Source organism: Dipteris shenzhenensis, chromosome 26, assembly GCF_047967505.1.
Source record: "Dipteris shenzhenensis isolate YYH24624 ecotype China chromosome 26, Dip_SZ_1.0, whole genome shotgun sequence".
In the NCBI taxonomy this organism is placed as follows: Eukaryota; Viridiplantae; Streptophyta; class Polypodiopsida; order Gleicheniales; family Dipteridaceae; genus Dipteris; species Dipteris shenzhenensis.
In genome coordinates this window covers 8,181,786-8,201,055 of record NC_141621.1, presented here as the reverse complement: position 1 = coordinate 8,201,055, position 19,270 = coordinate 8,181,786, and the positions used below count along the sequence as shown (strand labels likewise).

At 39.8% G+C, this 19,270-nt stretch overlaps 1 protein-coding gene across 1 annotated transcript; it reads left to right on the top strand.

Annotated features, from left to right (window-relative positions):
* Positions 1 to 1,563: 1,563 nt before the first annotated feature.
* On the top strand, positions 1,564 to 5,170 carry LOC147884620 (uncharacterized). The gene is made up of 2 exons (XM_087397901.1): positions 1,564 to 4,381; positions 4,579 to 5,170. The coding sequence occupies exon 1, from the start codon at positions 1,902 to 1,904 to the stop codon at positions 4,101 to 4,103; it is 2,202 nt and encodes a 733-aa protein (XP_087254027.1). The 5' UTR covers positions 1,564 to 1,901; the 3' UTR covers positions 4,104 to 4,381; positions 4,579 to 5,170.
* Positions 5,171 to 19,270: the final 14,100 nt, after the last annotated feature.

Genomic DNA, 19,270 nt, shown 5'->3' with positions numbered 1-19,270 from the left:
TATAATCATCAAACTTATGCTCGCTACAATCACATTTTTGGTACAACTATAAAACTTGAGGATATTTTGAGAAGAATTCTATATCTAACCTCTTGGCATCAAGTGCCAAATAGTATTTGGACTTGACTAGGTAATTACGGTAATCCTGCCTCGAGTCCTCTCTTTTCTTTGGAGATTCCCCTCCATCTCTTCCACCTCTGATGGCTTTTAGAAACTTTTGATCATTAACTAGAATCTATGTTGTGGCATTCTCTGCTCCCTTCTAGATGACCGGCCTTCTAGGGCACTGGGCAACCACATGTCCCACTTTCTTGCATCTAAAGCACTTTCTTTCCTTGCAAAGAATCTTTGGCATTTCTTGCTCTTTAAGAGCACTGGGTAGCCATGGGGGGGCCTTCTTTCTTGGCAAGGCCATGCCCTTTTCCTTGTGGGATTGACTGCTTCCTGCTGGAAGGTATTCGACGACAACCATGGTGGAAATCCATTACTTTTTCAACTCTACCTTAACATCTTCCTTGTGCATAATCGTCAAACCGTTTTGGTACAAGACTTGCTATAGCATCGACTTTGCTAGTTCAAAGAATACCTAGTCCAAACTTTTTTTTAGGCCTCATTGAAGGGAAAATTTGAGTTGCTTGGTTTCTTGTGCATTAAAACGTTTATTTTTTGAAGTGCATGAACTTACAAATGACGCTATGTTGTTACAACTATGGAGCTCAACAAAAAAATTTGGCATCTCTTTAAATGGAGTATTAATGTCTCGAGTGCATGATCTTACAAATAATATTGTGTCGTTGCAACTACAGAGCTCAAGGATTTTTAAAGGTATTTCTTTCAAATGGATTGTTGATGTCTAAAGCCTCATAAGCCTCATAAGCCAAAGCCAGTGCTTTTGTGCATACATGCACTCTTGTTCAAGAAACTCTCACACTCTCTTTGTCAACACAGAAGTACTAAGACCACTACTGACTTAGAGAGTAGCTACCCTACTATACTAACTCAAACCTCATAACAATCACAACTCTCAGAGTACTAAGACCACTACTGATTTAGAGTAGCTGCCCTACTATACTAACAATATAGCATTCACGACTCTCATCGAGATTACATCCAAATCTCTACACAGGTGCTCGACTAGAAAAGAAAGTTCTAAACTGCCTTGATCCACAGACATAGAGACTGCTGCTCATGGATTGGTCATCTTGCATGGGCATGTTGAGGACATGCACAAGAGGAAGAGCTACCCGAACACCTATGAAGACTAATCATTAGTGTTAGGTTTACATGTGCCAATCGAACCTTCGTGTCCACGTTATAGAACAGAGCCAGCCAATTACACTCTACCATGAACCTTCAAAGCTTTGGTCCCCTCCCCATGAGGGAGGTTTCCCAACATCTCTCTCTCTCTCTCTCTCTCTCTCTCTCTCGTTTTTGCAAAACCCATGTTGGCCTTGGTGGTTGAGGCTCTTGTTCATGTTGTGGTGTGTGTCATGAGGTCTACGTCTCATAAGTGACGTTAAAGAATTCTCTCTCTATCTCTCTCTCTCTCTCTTCTCATGCTAGTCCTTTTTGAAATTGAGCGAGCGGGGTGGTCCAATTGAGTTGTCAAAGGTGGTCCATATCTGTAACTCATTCCCTTGAGAAATGGAGGTGAAGTATCTCTCATTCCCTTGAGAGAAAGGTATAGTAGGGTTTTGGGAGGGTTTCGGCTTGTAGTACGTTGGGGAAGCTCGCGAGAGGATGCGGAGCCATCAAGCCCTGGTAAGTCTTTGATTTGGGTTGCTGCAACTGAGCTTTGCCTCCTGTGGGTCGCGAGTTTTTTCGATCGCTAGTTGGGCACGGCTAATCTCCGCCATAGCCCCAGCCTTTGTCTCTTTTTTGTTCACCTCGTCCACAATTAGATGCAGCGTTTCACCCGCATCCCCCCATTGTTCCCCCTTCCCTCCTCTCTCTTGCAAACAGCCCTCGATCTCTCCACTTTTGAAGGGTTCAATCGACACTTTGGCTCATCCCTCTTTGGTGCTGAGGGCGTTTTGAGTCAGACTAGGATTTCACCTCCATCGGAGAGTCTCCTCAGCACGGTTCTCAAGCGACATTTCTCATCAACATGGTCGTCAAAAAGCCGACTAGGTCAGTTCTTCAAAAGGACAAAGGCAGTTAAGGATATCACGACCTTACTCTTTAACAGAAGGTGGGATGAAGACACTCCCGATGCTCTAAACCGGTTGGGTGTACATCTGTCTTCCTATGTAGCCTCCGAGGTTGTTAGGAGCTCTATAGAGCTCGAGACGGCTCTGAAGTTCTTCAACTGGCTGAAATCCAAGGATGATTTCGATCCTGACAGCTACATTTACAACACCCTCATATGCCGCTTGGGATCAGCCAGAAGATACGAGGAGATGGAAGCCCTTGCAGAAGAGTGTGAATCCGATGGCAAGGGAAATGTTGCCACATTCACAAGCCTCATAGCTTCGTACAAGAGAGCAGGGAACATCGAAGGGGCGACACGCAGTTGGAGACGTATGGAAGAGGCTGGAGTACAACCAAACGTAATGACATACACCACCATGATAGATTTGTTTGCCAAGATGAAAATGTACGATGAAGCAGGAGACTATTACCTCCAGATGTTGCAGGAAAGGCACGTACCAAATATTAGGACTTGCACCATGTTGATAAATCACCTTGTGGAGGCAGGCAAGCTTGATGCAGCAGTCACAATATTTGATGGATTGGTGAGAGTGAAGGTGAAGCCTAATCCTGTAACTTATACAACTATAATGACAGGTTACGCAAAAGTTGGAGACTTAAATGCCGTCTTGAATCTTGTCAAACGATTCAAAGACTATGGTAACAGACCTCGTCCATTAGGGAATAGTTTCTCTGCTTTGTTTAAATTCCTATTGCGTGAGAACAGGATGGAGGATGCAGAGAAGATTATGCATGAAGTATGGCCGCAATCTTCACTGAAGGACAGACAGCTGAAGATTTTGGAACTTCAAGCTGCATTGGAAAGGGTTAGCTTTAATCTTAACACCTCTGGAGATTTGGTTTCTGTGGCAGCAGATACTTATTCAACAAGTGATGAAGAAGAAGAAGAAGAAGAAGAAGAGAACTCTGCTGGTGATGGAGGAGGACAGAACTCTTCTCGGGCAGTGCAGCCTGGTGTAGATCCTTCAACCATGTGGAATATCGTTGCCTTTGTTAGGTGTCTTGTTCCATGGACACGTGTAACTCCTGAGATTCTAGAGCATGCAAAAGTGAAGTGGGATAGTCAATTAGTGTCAGAAATATTAAAACGTCTGAGAAAAGCAGGTGTGGCATGGAAATTTTTTAGATGGGTGAGGGGACAGCCAGGTTTCAACCATGACAGTTTTACCTACAGCAGAATGATTCAATTGCTTTTGACTGACGGTGATTTCGCACACATAAAGGGACTTTTGGATGAAATGCAAAAGGAGGGTTTGAGTTTCTCTTTGCATACATACAACAATATTATAAAATATTGTGGTTTAAAACGGGATGCTGATGTAGCCCTTGAGGTTTTTGACCTTGTAAAGAAGGCAGGGTTAAAACCTGATGAGTTTACCTACAAAAATTTGATTCATACTCTTTACAAATGTAATCGTTACTGGAGGGCAGCCACTGTCTTTTCAAAAATGCAGAGAGCAGGTTTCAGTGCAGATGTGAAAATATTTTCTTTTCTAATTAGTGGCTTTGCAGCAGCTGGTGAGATGGAAATGGCAAAAGCTGTCTACAGACGGATGTGTGCAGCTGGTATTAAGCCAAATGCCCATATCTACAGGGCTTTTATTAGTGCATTCTATGACAATGGCAATTTAGTTATGGCAGAGCGCCTTTTCAAAAGAATGAAAAGAGCCGCCATTATTCCTTCAATGGAGATTTACAATTTGATGATCAAAGTCTTCAAAAGTACTGGCAAATTTGAAGAAGCTCATAAACTTGAAGATGAGAGTAAGGCTATGATTGCCCCCCAGGCTTCAGGAAAGAAAGGGGATTTGAGTCAGTTTATGCATTTCCATACGATCTTCCTGGAAAATGTCACCAGCAGCGATAAAGCTCAATCTCTTGCTGTTGGATAAATGCCACATTGTGCAGGGAGTCTTATAGATATAGTTATAAGGTTAATAATGATTAGTGATCATGGAAGCCAGGGAGCGTACATGGGCTGGAAGTATTACTTCCAGCAAGCAGAGAAGCCCTGCGGCCATCATTGTATGGAAAGCCATTTCAAACCTTTGCCTGCTAATAAGGGAAGACCTAGCTTCCCTCACAGATTCATATTTACTGAGCTAGAAAAAAATGATGTTCTTTTCAGATGCCATGGAAATCACGAGGATTTCTTGTCAAGAAAGGGCTGGTAATGATTTTTTTTGTTGCTTGATTGTGTTTATCTACCAATAACCTTAGAATTAATAGTGCTTGGCCTTCGACAGAAAAAAATATTTTATTGGGTTTGCTTCTTTGATAAGATGTTGTGAATCTGTATCTAAATGTACAGGGTGGTTTGTACAGATGCAATGATTATTTCTAATTATATGTCGACATGTTTTTCAGGTTCGCCTCTGCAACTGCGTCCATCCTAAACTGAGCAAAACTTGCTCTTAACAGCTCTGAGGATTGTTCGCTTGTATCTTATGCTAACAAGAAAGTTGCAGCTCACAAATGTGGGCTGCAGCTGAAATTGCCATGCTTTGCAGAAGAGATTGGTGTGTATCAAATCATTTTGAAACGTATGCCAAAGCTTTCCATCTTCGTGCCATTGACAAAAACCAGTTGACAAAATGTCATCCCCAAAGCCAAGATCTGGGAAGGACCCTGTCTCATAGCCCAGGAGGCTGCAGGCTTCTTCACGGTCAAAATGTAGAAGTATATAAGGTGTCCTAATGTTGTTCCGGGCACAGTCAGTTCCTGCTCCAAATTCAGGATTGTAAGTTGGGTATGTTCCCTCTGAACAAATGAATGTTGCTTTATAGATCAAATTAGCGGGACGGTCCCTCTTCTCTAGTGTGAAGGCTTGAATGGATGAGGAGCACCTACAACAGGTTTCCTGCTCCCCTTTGGCGAAGTTTTTGGATAGGGAGATCCAGGGCAGTGTTTTGTACCTTCATGCATGATTTGGTTGAGCTTCTATTAAAGCTATTCTTAGCTGCAGTTTTCCATTATAGGACAAAAGATTTGAGTTCACCTACTTGTGCACACTCTTGGTGTGAGATTTGAATGTCAAGTTCTTTTGTTTATGTTCTCTCTGTGGGAATTAGTACTAGGTGCATTGGTTATTCTACGACATGGTATTGGAGCTAAATGTTCAACTCGTGTGATCTTCATGAACATGTCTTGATAAGAAGGAGACTCTGATTCCATAGTGTGTTTCCTCTTTGATGTGATGTCCATTACGTATGTCAGTTTGCTACCTTTTTTCTTATTATGGTCTCATGTATGCCTATCTCAATCTTTTGGAACTGGCTGGTATAAGCAATCCAGTTTGGGAAATGTAGATGACAAGGGAGCATGGTTGCACATGGCCAAATTGCTCCCATATCATTGGAATGACCACATATCCGGTGCCTTCAAAGTGCATTTTGAGGAAAATGTATGAGACCAGCAACTCTATAGGAGTGCTTAACCTCGAGAATTAGTTGTATCCATTTAGGATGGAGAAGGGGACTCAGTGCAGGACACATCACAAAGGTCAAGATATGTAGGAATAGCTGGTTACAATGTTTGGAAGGTCAAGATCATGCTCCTATTGAACATGTTTCATGAAGCTTTAAAGGATTTGTGACAATTGTAACGACCGTAGAGCTTTGGAGGCCAACTCACTTGTGAAGAGAGGTGTCATATATCTAGAAGGGCGAAGATGAGGAAGCCTTCCTTTCTATAGGCAAAGGGAAAGGCAAGGGCTTGAAGGGCAAGCTCAAGGATGACAACGATACTAACCTACGTACTAGTGTTATTACATTATTATGAGACCGCATCCCTCTTCTTCCAAAAGTTGTCCCATGCATCCCACTCCCTTCAAAAACTGAATTTGGTGAAACTTCTCAAATTAATCCTCAACCATCTGGCTATTGTCATGCACCTAAATTGTCTTCCAGCCCAAAAATTATTCTTGTGTGTTTTTCAGCCTTGGGTTGAGCTTTCCCATCTTCAACCTCAGTTCTTATATCTTGTCCAAGAGGTGAAAATGCTCTTTTTGGGAAAAAAGAAAGCTACAATTTGTCAATGCGAAGGCAACAAAAATTGAAGGAGATATTCAACCAAGTTTGTCATCGCCTGTAAGAGAAAGAGGAAAAGCATGTCAACCTTTGAAAGTAGGTTGATTGTATCCAAAGGATTCTACAAGAGGTGCATTCTTAATATGCCTGGTTTGGTTAATAATGCACAAAGCTGTTTGGACTAACAGCAGAGGACTGAGAATTGGGAAGGGAAATGGCAAGTGCATGAGATGTCCTTCAAAGAAAGATGTCTTCCACCTCTTTGTAACCTGTCCTACTACTAGAAAGGTTTGGAAAATAGTACGATATGAAACAGGAGAGCCCATTAATTGGAAAGCTATTCTGTTAGGGGACTCTTCAAAGACAAAGGAGGAGATATGGGCACCCATTAGAGCACATGCATTGTGGTTTATTTGGATAGCTAGAAATAATTTTCAGTTGAACTAACTTGATTTGCATGCTGATATACCTTTTCTCAATTGGATGCATAGGAACAAAGGAAATTGCAGAGCTGATAACTTAGTTCAGATCTGATGCTGTCCTATTTAATGTTGATCTTCAAGACCATGCACAAAGATGCTTTGGGATGGACAACACTACCTGCTTTGAAATCCCTGCTGACTTTACTTGTTTTCTTAAGTAGATCCAAGCTCCAACTGTGAAGAAGGAATCAGTTTCCCTTAGTGAGGCTCATGCTACTGCCTCTGATGACTCTGATAATACAAGTGACTCATCTGAGATGGATTTCAACTATCTCTGATTACTCTACTGAAGATGATACAGAGGAACCCACCTTTTAAGTCTGTTGCTGAACTCAGAAGTTTCCAAGTTCTTGAGTTTCTGTCAAAAGTGTTTTGCTCATGTAAATTCTCCCCATGGGGGCTGGCTTTTCTACTCTAAAGACTATGTATTGATCATATCTTTGTTGATATAATATATTACAAACTTTTTCTACCCAATATATATATATATATATATATATATATATATAATATACACTATTCTACAATTGTCTATCATAGATGGGTTTGCCAATGTAGCCATAGTAAGTGTGATGTGCGTGACATCGTTGTGCATCACGTTGAGGAAAAATGCTAGTAAGACTTCCAATCAATAGTGGTAAACATTGATGTGAAATTGCCTTTGATAACCTAGCAATGACACCAATTACTACAACAAAAATCATCTAGGAACTTTGAGTTTCTTATAACAAACACTCAACAAATTGTGAGAGCTTCCAAAAGAGACACAAAACCAATGCACGACGTATTGTGTGGACACATTTCTACAATGTGTATAAGATTGAATATAATATAGGGAAGGAATGCCATCAAATAGAAGAAGAACACCATGAATAAGTATTGACACCCAAAACTTTGAGAATGACACAAATCACAAGAAAAATAAATTTTATGAAATACATGCTGATGCTAGTAATAATAAAAAATAAAGCTTATAGCAACAACAAAAATGACCAAGGTGGACAAGTATATGATGGGAGATAATATCTAGTCTATGTATGGAAAAAATTGGCTCTCTTTTTTTGAGTTCTTAAGTTTGTATACTTTTTATAAACATACAAATGTTTTAAGTGAATGATATTGAGATATTCACGAGCATGTGAGAGGAATTATGAACTAGTACCATAGAGATATGCACTTTAAAATAAAGTCAAGTTTCTATTGCACAAATGGCATAAAATAACATGTTATTGAGTCACAAAGATAGTAATTGAGCTTCTTCAAAAGCTTTTCGAGTCAAAAAAGTAGTTTACCTTATTTCTAGATGTTGCATAACATGAGACTTAACCAATATTTGGGAGCTTAAATTTTAGTTGACATTTGTGCTACAAAAAGTCTTAAAATGTGTAATTTGTTGTTTTGCACCATCTACTTGTATTCAGACTCAACATACACATTCTCTTTTTCCTTTTGTTGCTACTATCGCTTGTGTAGAGAACCTGTTACCTATTGTGCATGCTACTCTAACAACCACAAAACCTTAAAAACTACCCTACTAAAAGTCAAACCTCCCTACAAACTAATACATATGCTAGTATCTGTATAAATTTTCCTCTAGACTCGGACGTACAAGAACTTCAAGAGTGTTGTACTAATGTATTCATTCTGATGTATTAGCATCCATCTAGCCTGCTCCACCTTTTAACATCCATCCCAAAAACAAAATTCAATGTCATCTTCATTTTTTGGCATTTTTGGCAAAAATTTTTAATCTGCTACTCTAACATCTACCTACTTAATCTGCATAAAATTATGTAACATAACCTAAATTCAAAGAAAACTAAGAAACATTTAACTACTAACATACTAACCTCAAATACTAACTTATCATATTACTTAAATTTGACTAACATACTCCAAAACTAGAAAAAAATAAATGCAAGAAACAAGGATTTGTATGTTGGTGTGACTAGCAGCCACATGGCTACCTATGCTTATGTGCATATCCTTCTTTCTTACCTTTTTTAACGAACTACAAAATTTTGATTTTGAATATGTAAGTACATTTGACTAGCTCATGAACATATAGGTCCCATGTCCATGCAGTTGTTTAATAATAGCAATTGAGATTTTAAACCAATGCAAGAGTTTTTAAGGAATTGACTCTTCTCATAGTAACTCTTTGCACAACCAAGCTTCCTTTACATTCTTCAATTGTGCCATCTACAAATTTTGACTTTATATGTCCATCTATAGTAACAATGTTTTGTTTTTTAATTTTTTAATCTAGAGATATCTGATATGGATAGTATGCCACATAAACTTTTATGTCAAGGTCTCTCGTATTTGATAAAATATTTTGCTGCTTCCACTTTTTCCTTACCCATCTTGTTTGGATATTGGAAGTCATTATGGCATACTCCTATCTTTAGCATTGAGGAGAACTTGATCCTTCATTGGATAATGATGTTTCCTTGTCTCAATGACCTACAAAAATATCTAAACTTATTTGGTTTCCATACATTCTTTGCATTGCCTCCCATATTTCTAACTCTATTATGGGATTATTTTTCAAATCTAATACAATGAAAGTGCTTTCCTTTGTTATCTCTTTGAATACAACATCCCAGCAAGTAGAAATTTCTAAAGGAGCCCAATCAAAAAAGCTCAAGGAAGGAAAGTTGCACATGCATATTTTATTCTCTCTTGGCACCTGATATGTGCCAATTCTTTTTCCAATTCTAGTAATTTGACCATGCACCAATGAAGCACAAAGTTAATATTGTTTTATAAAGCTAGAAGGCCAAATATTTCCATCATTTAAATAGCATGGGCCTTTAGATTGAAATAATAGTTCCCACTCTTTTAAGCAAGGCCAATTAAAGCATCTCATTTTTCTTGAGCAAGGCTAGATCAACCTTTGGTTAAACTTACATCTTTAGCTTTAATCATTACTTTTATCAAAACAAAAAATCTTCAATTAGTGGTAATTTCATATGGAGTGCTACAAGAGCTACATTCATAAATGCAACACAACCATGGATCTCCTATTCCATTCCTAGCCATGTAAATCTATTTGACTAATTTGGTATACCAATTATGCGTCCAATTAGCCTTTTGAGTTGCCACTCATTGACTCGGTTTTGAGAATTTAGGTTTTGAGTTGTCATGAAGAATGAAGAGAATTTGTGCATTTGCAAGCGAAGGTGGTGATGAGTATTGACATGAGAAGAAAAAAGCACAATCAACTAGACAATGTTGCACATGCGAGAAACAATCACAGTCAAATTTGACAATGTTCTATTTAGTAGTAGTTGGAGTTTTGAAGCTAGAGTGGAAATCATTCATCGTGATTGATTGATGGATTCAAGTGTTCTTAAAAGTCAAAACCTCAAAGGCATTAAAGAAGGGAGAGCCAACAATGAGTGCAAATATTGGCTTGAACAATCTTTCGAAGGGTCTAGTTATTGATGATAGCATTTAATGCAAGGATCATTCCTTGTAATGTGCATCCATCATTTCAAGGACCCCAAACAATCTACTCTATAGTTCAAGGATGACCTCCAATCCTTCCTCACTCACCCCCTAAAACAATCTTTTAAGGATCTATTTGTTGATGATAGCATTCAATGCAAGGATCGTTATACCCAATATTTCAAGGACCCCAAAGAAGAGAATCTACTCTATAGTTCAAGGGTGTCCTCAATTCCCCCCCTCCCCCCACCCCCCCCTCTCTCTCTCTTGCTCTCTTTGTCCCTCTCTCTCTCTCTTAGATAGATAGATACATACATATATACATGCATGCATGCATGCATACACCCATACATTTATACATACATGCATGTGTGTGTGTGCGTGCATTCATTCGTACGTACGTACATATGCACGTATGTACACACACACACACATACATACATACATACGTATGTACGTACGTACGTACGTACGTACGTACACACACACACACACACACACACACATATATAGATATATATCCTTCAACAGAATTTGTGGATTGGGAATGTTAGCGACAAAAAGGTTATTGTCTAAGATGCCATTTTGCAAGATTTGCTACCCCAATCACCCATTAGTGCATCCTAACACTTGAAAAATTCTAGATTCAATTGAAAACATAATCAACACTACATGCTATCATGTGGTCCATGATTGGGGAGGAAAATAAAAGGGATCTTCTAAATGTGTGAGTGATGGTGTGAGGCTTAAAAGGCATGTTTCCAATAGGGATAGATGTGTGTAAATTATAAAGTTACATTAATTTTCACTAGCTTCAGGCATCCTCATAGTCACCTTATGAGCAACTAGCATTCTCCATTAGTTAATGGAAAGGAGTTTTAAGCTAGGAGACTTAGAAGCCATATATAGACATGAGAGTTTTTATGGAATGTGATTAACTTAGGTGGGTGTATAGAGGGGATTGTTTTCAAATGGGGGTCTTAAAGTCCATATATAGACATGAACTGTTAATAAAATACTTATGCAATACAATAAGCTATTGTGGATGTATGAGACAAGCGTATACAAAAGGGGATAAAACACTATGTTAAGCAGGTAAATTTTTTAAATTTACAGGTACATTAAATCCATGCTTGCTCACAATGTCTTATAAGGGTTTTTCATAGCATTTATAGCCTTGAGCTTATCATTTTACAAGAAGAATTGAAGGTGGAAGAGCAAAGTATGGATGCAACTATCATGTACCAAGATACTATGCAATTTGCACACTTCTCCATTCCAAAAATACGACAAGGTTTATCTGCACAAAGCTATTTAGGAACCCTATTTCTATGTCTAAGTCCTTATATTGTGGGACATGCCATTACCATTCTTTGTGTACAAACTATGCCTTGGGCACTATGTGTGATTTACTTTCTCAACACCTTCCTTTTAATCGTGCTTCATAAAATGAGGGTGGACGAAAAAATAAGAAACTTCTATGAGGACAAAATTTGCATAGTCTAATGCTATTATGAGCATGGCTGCAAAAAGTGAAGCAAAACTATAAACCCTTTGAGTAACATTTTTGTTGCTCCCCCTCCTAGTTGTGTATGGTGGATTATCAGTCCTCTCCACAAGCCAAATTTGTATTCTCCTCCCTCGTAGGACAACATTTTGCATAGTGCCCCATTTGCTTTTACAAAGATAGTATGCATTGAGAAATTGACCTTTTGAGTGACCACCACATCATCAACCAACTACACATCGACAAACTTTAGGGGTATTTTGCTCTTTGCTCCATAGAATCCAAGCTTGCTTTGCACCAAACTCTTTCTTTGCATACTCCAGAACCACCAACACCGTGCCATGGGCATTCGCCACCATATCCATCAATTGTTCCCATCCAAGATGGCATTCCAAGGAACTCCACCCATACCAGACAATCTTTAAACAAAAATTCATCAATGCTAAGCAAAGGAGACCATGGGATTGCCAATACCACAGCTCCAGCAAACATCTATGACATTCTGAGAACGTCATTGTGGATTTTCTTTGATACACACTGTAACAAGAAAAAACCTTTCCCCATAAACCGGCCAGTTTCTCGATTTTAGGCTTGATAGAAGCAAACTCTAGCTTATAAAGCAATGCTATGCCACACAACATTCTCTCACAAATCTTTCTTGCTAATCTTATCCCTCGTCTGATGACATCCATACACAATAATCCCCAGGCCTCCTCATTTGATAGTGGTGAAAAGCATCCTCTCAGTCATCATCTCAGCGTAAGAACACTGACCTTTAGGCCCCTGACTACTCACACACCTAGACTCTCCTGACACCCTTCTACCACCACCAGTATCCCCTTCCCTTGCGTGCATTCTAGCATTTGCTCTGGACTTAGCTCTGGACTTAAAATTCCTGGCAATCACTTCATAGACCACTTCACCTTAGGCTACTAGAAGATTCATCCCTCCAGTCACATCATCAACCTCATTACACCCCATCCTCTTCCCTCTTACATTGGATGTCTTGCCATGAAGCGACACCTCACACATGCAAGCACCACTACACTATGCTCTTTTCTTGGTGCAATTAGAAACACCCTCACTAATTCATTTCCAAATTGGGGCTTTTCAACTACATACATGAATTTTCTATGCAATGACCTAGTGCATTAAGCCTAAACATCACACGAAGTAGTTTGAACTAATAAGGCACATTTCAATTACTATTATAGAATATCCTTCACTCTAAATATATCTAGATAATCATTCTTTTTGCTTTTGTGATTGGGTAAAGGTTAACTTGCTTCGTGCAAATATGGCCAATTTTTCAAATTATCGTTTACAAGAAGATGGCTCTTATAGCTTTCATTAAATTTTTCATTGTATTGCTAACATGTATGACATATTTGGAAGCCACAAATGTGTCGGAACTTGAATTACAAGGATAAGTAGCACATTTCTTATTTGAGTGACACATATTAGGGAATCAAATTTCAAGCTTAATTGAGCAATCATATTTTAATCACATGTAAAGTTCATTATCATAAATAATCATTCTTTCTCAACTAAGTGATATGACTACTTCATGAGGTACAAAGAAGAAGGAATTTATGAGAGCACATTTATGTTGTAAGATTTTGTTACACAATTTGTAATTTACCCCTCTTATTTACATGAACTGAATATCTATTTACACCTACATTACTTGTTGCAAACTTTACTAAAGAGAATATTAGATGAGATGAAGGTCCAAAACCAACATCAACTTGTAAGGGGAGTGATGCTAGTGCTCGTGAGCCTGATGTGGATGAAGTGGCAAAGGATGTGGATAAGTTCGAGTTGGCTGAGATGTCTAGTGCTAAAATTGGTGACACGCATGTAATCGGAGGCCTTAGGAATGTCGTTCAGATGAAGAGATGGTACATGCAAGATCCAAGGTGCACAGGTTGACGGATTCTAGTATAGGAGTAGCTCTAGATGAATCATGAAAAGTTTTGGGATGTAGGGGAAAGGTAGTGGCTCCTAGTGAGATTAAAGATATGGAGATGAGGTTAGAGTCTCCATTGGCAGTCAAGGAGAGAGAAGGAAGGCTTAGGGAGAGTGGGAACAATGTTTGCAATCCTACAAAGGAATCATAAGAAAATATTGTTTGAAGAAAAGCCTTCGAACAAAAAGGTATTGGAGGAGTTACCTACTACTGCGAAGTACTCGCCGAAGGATCCTTGAAAGAGAATCAAGAATATGGCAAGGAGCATGGGAGGGGAAAAGGAGAACAGATTTAACTTCTTGTGGGATGCCTATAAGGTTCTATTGCAACAAATATTGAGGGGGAGAAGCCTACTATATTGTTGGTGTCATGGAATGTGTGGGGTGTGTTGTGGGAAATCAAAATAGAAAGCATGTGCTTCTACAATCGGATGGTGGAATGTTGAGGTTGTGATGCTGCAAGAGATTAAGTGCAGGGAAGATGAGGGTATTTGGTTAGCTTGCAAGCAAGGGGTTATGGTGAAATCTCTAGTCAAAGGTAGATGAGGTGTGGGCCATTTTTTACAGGGGATCAATTGAAGGTTGGGAGCTATTTTGTAATGCTAAAGGCCAGTTTTGGGCTTTGTCTTTGAGTGTGTGGGGATTTATGTTTAAGGTGGCTTGTATATATGCATCCAATGATGTTCGGGTGAGAGAGGAGAGTTGGAGGGAACTAAATGAGTGTATCATAGGTAGGAAATGGATCTTGGGAGGCGATTGTAATATGATTGAGAGTAGTGAGGATCATTCTCATTCTGAGAGAGGAATTTTAGCTTCTTGTGTCTAGAGAAGGGATTGATTGATTGTTTGATATTGATCCTGCTAGGCTGGTTGGAATAAAAGATGTAAAGGGGATGATTTGCATGCTAGTTGGATTGATAGATTCTATGTCTCCAATGAGGGATGGTGGTTGAGTGCTCTAATGGGTGGCAAGGTGTTAATTTGTTTAGGCATTTCTAATCTTGCTCCTATGGGGTGGATTTTCTTGGTGCTTAGTGTGGTTGGAAGGTCTTATGATAGATCATTCAAGTTTGATAAGATGCTTCTAAAGAGAGTGAAGTTTTGTGAGGCAGTGAGGAGAGCCTTGTTGATGCATGGAGTGATCCTTGTGACAGATGGGACAAGGAAATCTAAGAGGTGGTGAAGGTGGCTAAGGAATGGGAATGGTGTGTTAGGGGGGAGAATCTAAGGCTTGAACAGTTATTGATTGACTATTGCAGGTCACAGAGCTGAAGAATGCCTTGATCTTAGATCCAATGGATCCCTTTTTCTCTACACTATTGGTGGAAGTGGAACATCCATTAGGAAATCAGAAAATGGATCGGCTTGAGTTTGCAAGAGTGAATAGCAGGATTATGTGGTTGTCCTTAGGGGATTTCCCTACAAAGTTCTTCTTTCAAGCTATTAGGAAAAGCATATGGTTGAAGGTGATGGATGGGGAAGGTAAGTTGGTTTCAGAATTCTCGTATGTAGCTGATTGTATAGTTGGGATGGAGGGTGTGCAAGATAGTGGGTGGGCTAATCAGCTAAGTGAGACCTTGGGGAGTGTTTGATAAAAGAGTTTTGCTTGTACAGAGGGGTAGTCTTAAAAGGCCATTTTCTGAACAGGGCCTGATGGCCTTATGGTGGAGTTCTTTATTGCATTTTGAAGTGTAATAGAAAGGTACTGTTTGGAGATGGCCAATTGGGTGTTGTAGAGAGGAGCTCTATTTGAGGATGTAAATGTGGTATTAATGAAGTTGTTTTGAAAAGACAAAATCGGTTGAAGGTCAAGGATTGGAGGATGATTATAATGTGGAATACATCTTATAAGATTATGGCTAAAGCATTGACTTTGAGAAGTAGAGAGATTTGTGTAAAGGTGGTGGACAAAGAAGGCAAAGGATATTTTTGAGAGCTTTTTGAATGCGTCAAGGACCTTGGATTTTGTTGCTCCATTGGGTCAAAGATGTATTTTGTTGGGCTTTGATTTTGATCAAGCCTATGATAGGGTCAAATGGGATTTTGTTTTGGCTATGCTAGAGAAGTTTGGTTTTTGGCCCTAGTCTTTGCATGGGGGAGTGGTGGTAAGGTTTGATCTTAGGAGATCTATAAGGCAGGGATGCCCCTCGGCTCCTTTTCTTTTTGCTATTTGTACATTCCTTTGGTGCACATGATTACAAAAGGGGTGACCTTGGGAGACATAAAAGGGGTGAATGCTACCTTCTGGAAGTCAAACGTGTCCTCAATTTTTTGCAGATGATATGGTGGCTTTGTCTCTGGAATGCAAGGAGAGTGTGATGAATTTATTTGAAGTGATACAAAAGTTTTGTTTGATTTCAAGATATGTCTATAGTTGGAGGAGACGTTTGGGCTCAAGCCTCTAACCCAAGGCCTTTACTTGAGTGGTTGCTAGAGTTGCTTGTGAAGTGGGTGGAAACGAGGGTCATAATTAATATTTAGGGGCACCTTTAGGAGTTGGAATTACCTTGAGATAGAGGTTTGATTGGTTTAAAGAGAAGATTTGGGAGAAAATTAGAGCTTGGCATGGTGCCACCATGGGCTAGAATGCAAGGGTGCTTATTGTGAAACATGTTTTGTCTGCTTCAACTACTTATTTAGCCGCGATTTGGAGATCTAAAAGGGTGCACTGTTTAGAGGTGGAGAAGATGTCGAGATCCTTTATTTATGGAGGATAGGAACAATATAAGATGGTACTATGCACCTTGGGATGCTATGAAGATGTTGAAGGAAAATGGTGGGTTGGAGATTCCGTACATTGCTACTAAGAATTTGGCTTTGCTATCTAAATGGATGCCTAGGGGTTTTGAGTGTAGAGCACCTTGGGTGGAATGCTTGCAGTGGTTTGTGATTCATGTTAAGAGCATGAGTGTGGGTAAGCGGAGGAATATGTAGTGGTATGATAAAACGTTTTCATGGTTCCCTTTAAAATTTTATCGTTCTAATCTATTTTCCATCCTGATTGATGCTTGGAAACTCTGTGGCAAGCTGATGAGATAGAAAGGCAAGTCAAGTTTGAGGGGAGGTGCAAGTTTAAATGAGGGGATAGGGTGGAGCTGGGTGTTAATTTTTAGGGAAAGGCCTTGGGCATTGATGGATCTATAGTTTGCTAGGTCGGCTCAGAAGAAGGTATCCAATATTGGTGGCATCTATGGGGTTTTAGGAGGGCATGTTCAAGACCTACACTATGCATGTCGGATAGAGAAGTGGTGCTTGTTAATACTGTTCTAACTAATGCCCTAAGGGGTGGCCTACAAATTTAGTATTGTCTGTAGATTGGAGGGTTAATCAAAGGAATGTTGGTAGGGTTGCCTTGAGGAAATGATCACTACTAGGAAGGTTTATAGGGCTCTCTGGATGAGGTAGATGTGTGGGATAGGTTGAATCAGGAGGAGAGATCCGAAGTGGTGGAAGATAAAGTTTTAGGCTATTTGGAAAACTCCTTTAGTTAAGAGGGCTTCCTTCTTTCTATGGAAAGTCATGCATCGGTGATTGCCTTTGAGGGGCAGAATGAGGAATTAGGCTACCTCAAGCACATTATTTGCATTGTGTGGAAGATGTATGAAAGACATTATGCATGTTTTGTGGTCGTGTGCTGTTAATCGAAGGATTTGGTGTGTGGTTACTATCGGGATAAGAAAAGTGGTATTAATGACCAGGTTTTTATTCAAGGCAAATTGGAAGATGGTGATGTTGGGAGATGGTAGTGGATTACCATCCACTTTGGCTTTGCTAGCAGTCTATAGCGTTGTGGTCTTTTTGTCCATGTGGAATGTTTGGAATGAGATTATTTTCAAAGTAGGAGTGAGGGTGGGATATAGAAAAGATGCAGTGTTGGCTTTAGCTAAGTTTATGTTGTTGGATATGAACAAGGTGGTGAAGAGGAGGGATATTTGGATGCATGTGAAAGGTTTTGGGTTCGTTCTATACCTATATGGTGATGGTCATGGGAAGTTTGCCCTCTTTTCTTGACCAAAGTTTGTAATCATTTCTTCTTTTGTAAATAATAAAGGCCGATATGCTCTTGTAATTAAAAAAAAAAAGCTCCAATTTCTCTAATTCCATTTGTCCACATGGAAATCGGGTGTAACTTATAAATTCTATGGTGGCTTGCATGCCATCTTCACACATAACCATTGTAACAAAGTAAGAATCTCAAAGAGCTTGAAGGGAAGAAAGCAAGGAGTTGAAAAGTCAAGTAACCATGCATGACTTTTTCCTATAAGGGTTACATGGGGCTTGTGGCATTGGAAAGACAAGGAAGCATTCATAATGTAGGTGGGTTGGATTGAGGTGGGTATGATGGTAGGCAACAAACAGCTGATGGGGATAGAGAAGGTTGACCAACTGAGGGCATAAGGAAAACCATGCATGAGTGAGGGCTTAAGGGAATAGAAGAAGGGATTCATAAGATTCATGTACTTAGACTAAAGCTCTTTCGCACCTTTTGATTTGTAGGGCAAGGAACAACTTGAGGATATAGAGGTAATTAATGAATAGCTAGAGTGCGAAAAGAGATAAGTAATGAAACGCTAGAAAGTGAAAAGAGAGATGAGTACAAGTGTAGTTGAGAGAGCATAAGCAAAAAGATGGTGGATTTTCAATGGAATTAGATGCGCCCACCTTGCAACAAATGAAGAGTAAGTGAGAGGGCATAAGCAAAAAGATGTTGATTTTCCAATGGAATCAGATGCAGTGCATGGTGCCCACCTTGCAACAAATGAAGAGTAGCTTCTTGTTAGCCTTGGGTGCCCTATCTCACGCTTTAGTTAGTTAATAACATATGTGCGTGGTTGTGCTCCTTAACAAGATTTGCCCACCTTGCACCAAATGAAGAGTAACTTTTTATTAGCCTTGGGTGCCCTATCTTTTTTCTTTTGGGGGGGGGGAGGGGGGGCATTGAGCTAGCTTACATTAAAGGGCAGGTCAACCCCAAATTATACAAAATGGGGGGGGCACTTTACCCATAGCCTATGCTGCTATGCAACCAAATTACCCACTAAGGGTCTTGGCCCATGGTGGGCACGCCCAAGGATCGTGGACGGGCAAGATTGCCCACCCATGTCCAACCCACAACCCAAATGCATGCAAAGCATTGTGGGTGAACATAGTGTGTAAACACCTTAAGGAGAAGGGAACTAACATGTGTTAAGCATGAAGTGATCAACAAGTGCCCTATCTCATGCTTTTGTTACCTATAACATCTACTCTCTCTCTCTCTCTCACTCACTCACTCACACACACACACGCGTGCACGCGCACAATTTTTTTGTGTGTGAAAATTCTCTCTCTCTCTCTCTCTCTCTCTCTCTCATACACACACACCCACCCACCCACCCAAAAAAACATTTAGTTACCTACCTACTATAAGATCTACTCTCTCTCTCTCTCTCTCTCTCTCTTTCTCTCTCTCACACTCACATTTTACATGGAGTGTTAGAGAGGGTGGGCCCTGATACAATGAGAGGATGGGCTTTGAAGTGAAGGTTAAGGAGAGAGCCACAAGGAGTCGTTGTGATGAGGCTATCCAAAGAGTGGGTGGCAACCACACAAAAACAAAAAGAGGAGAACAAGATGGAGGC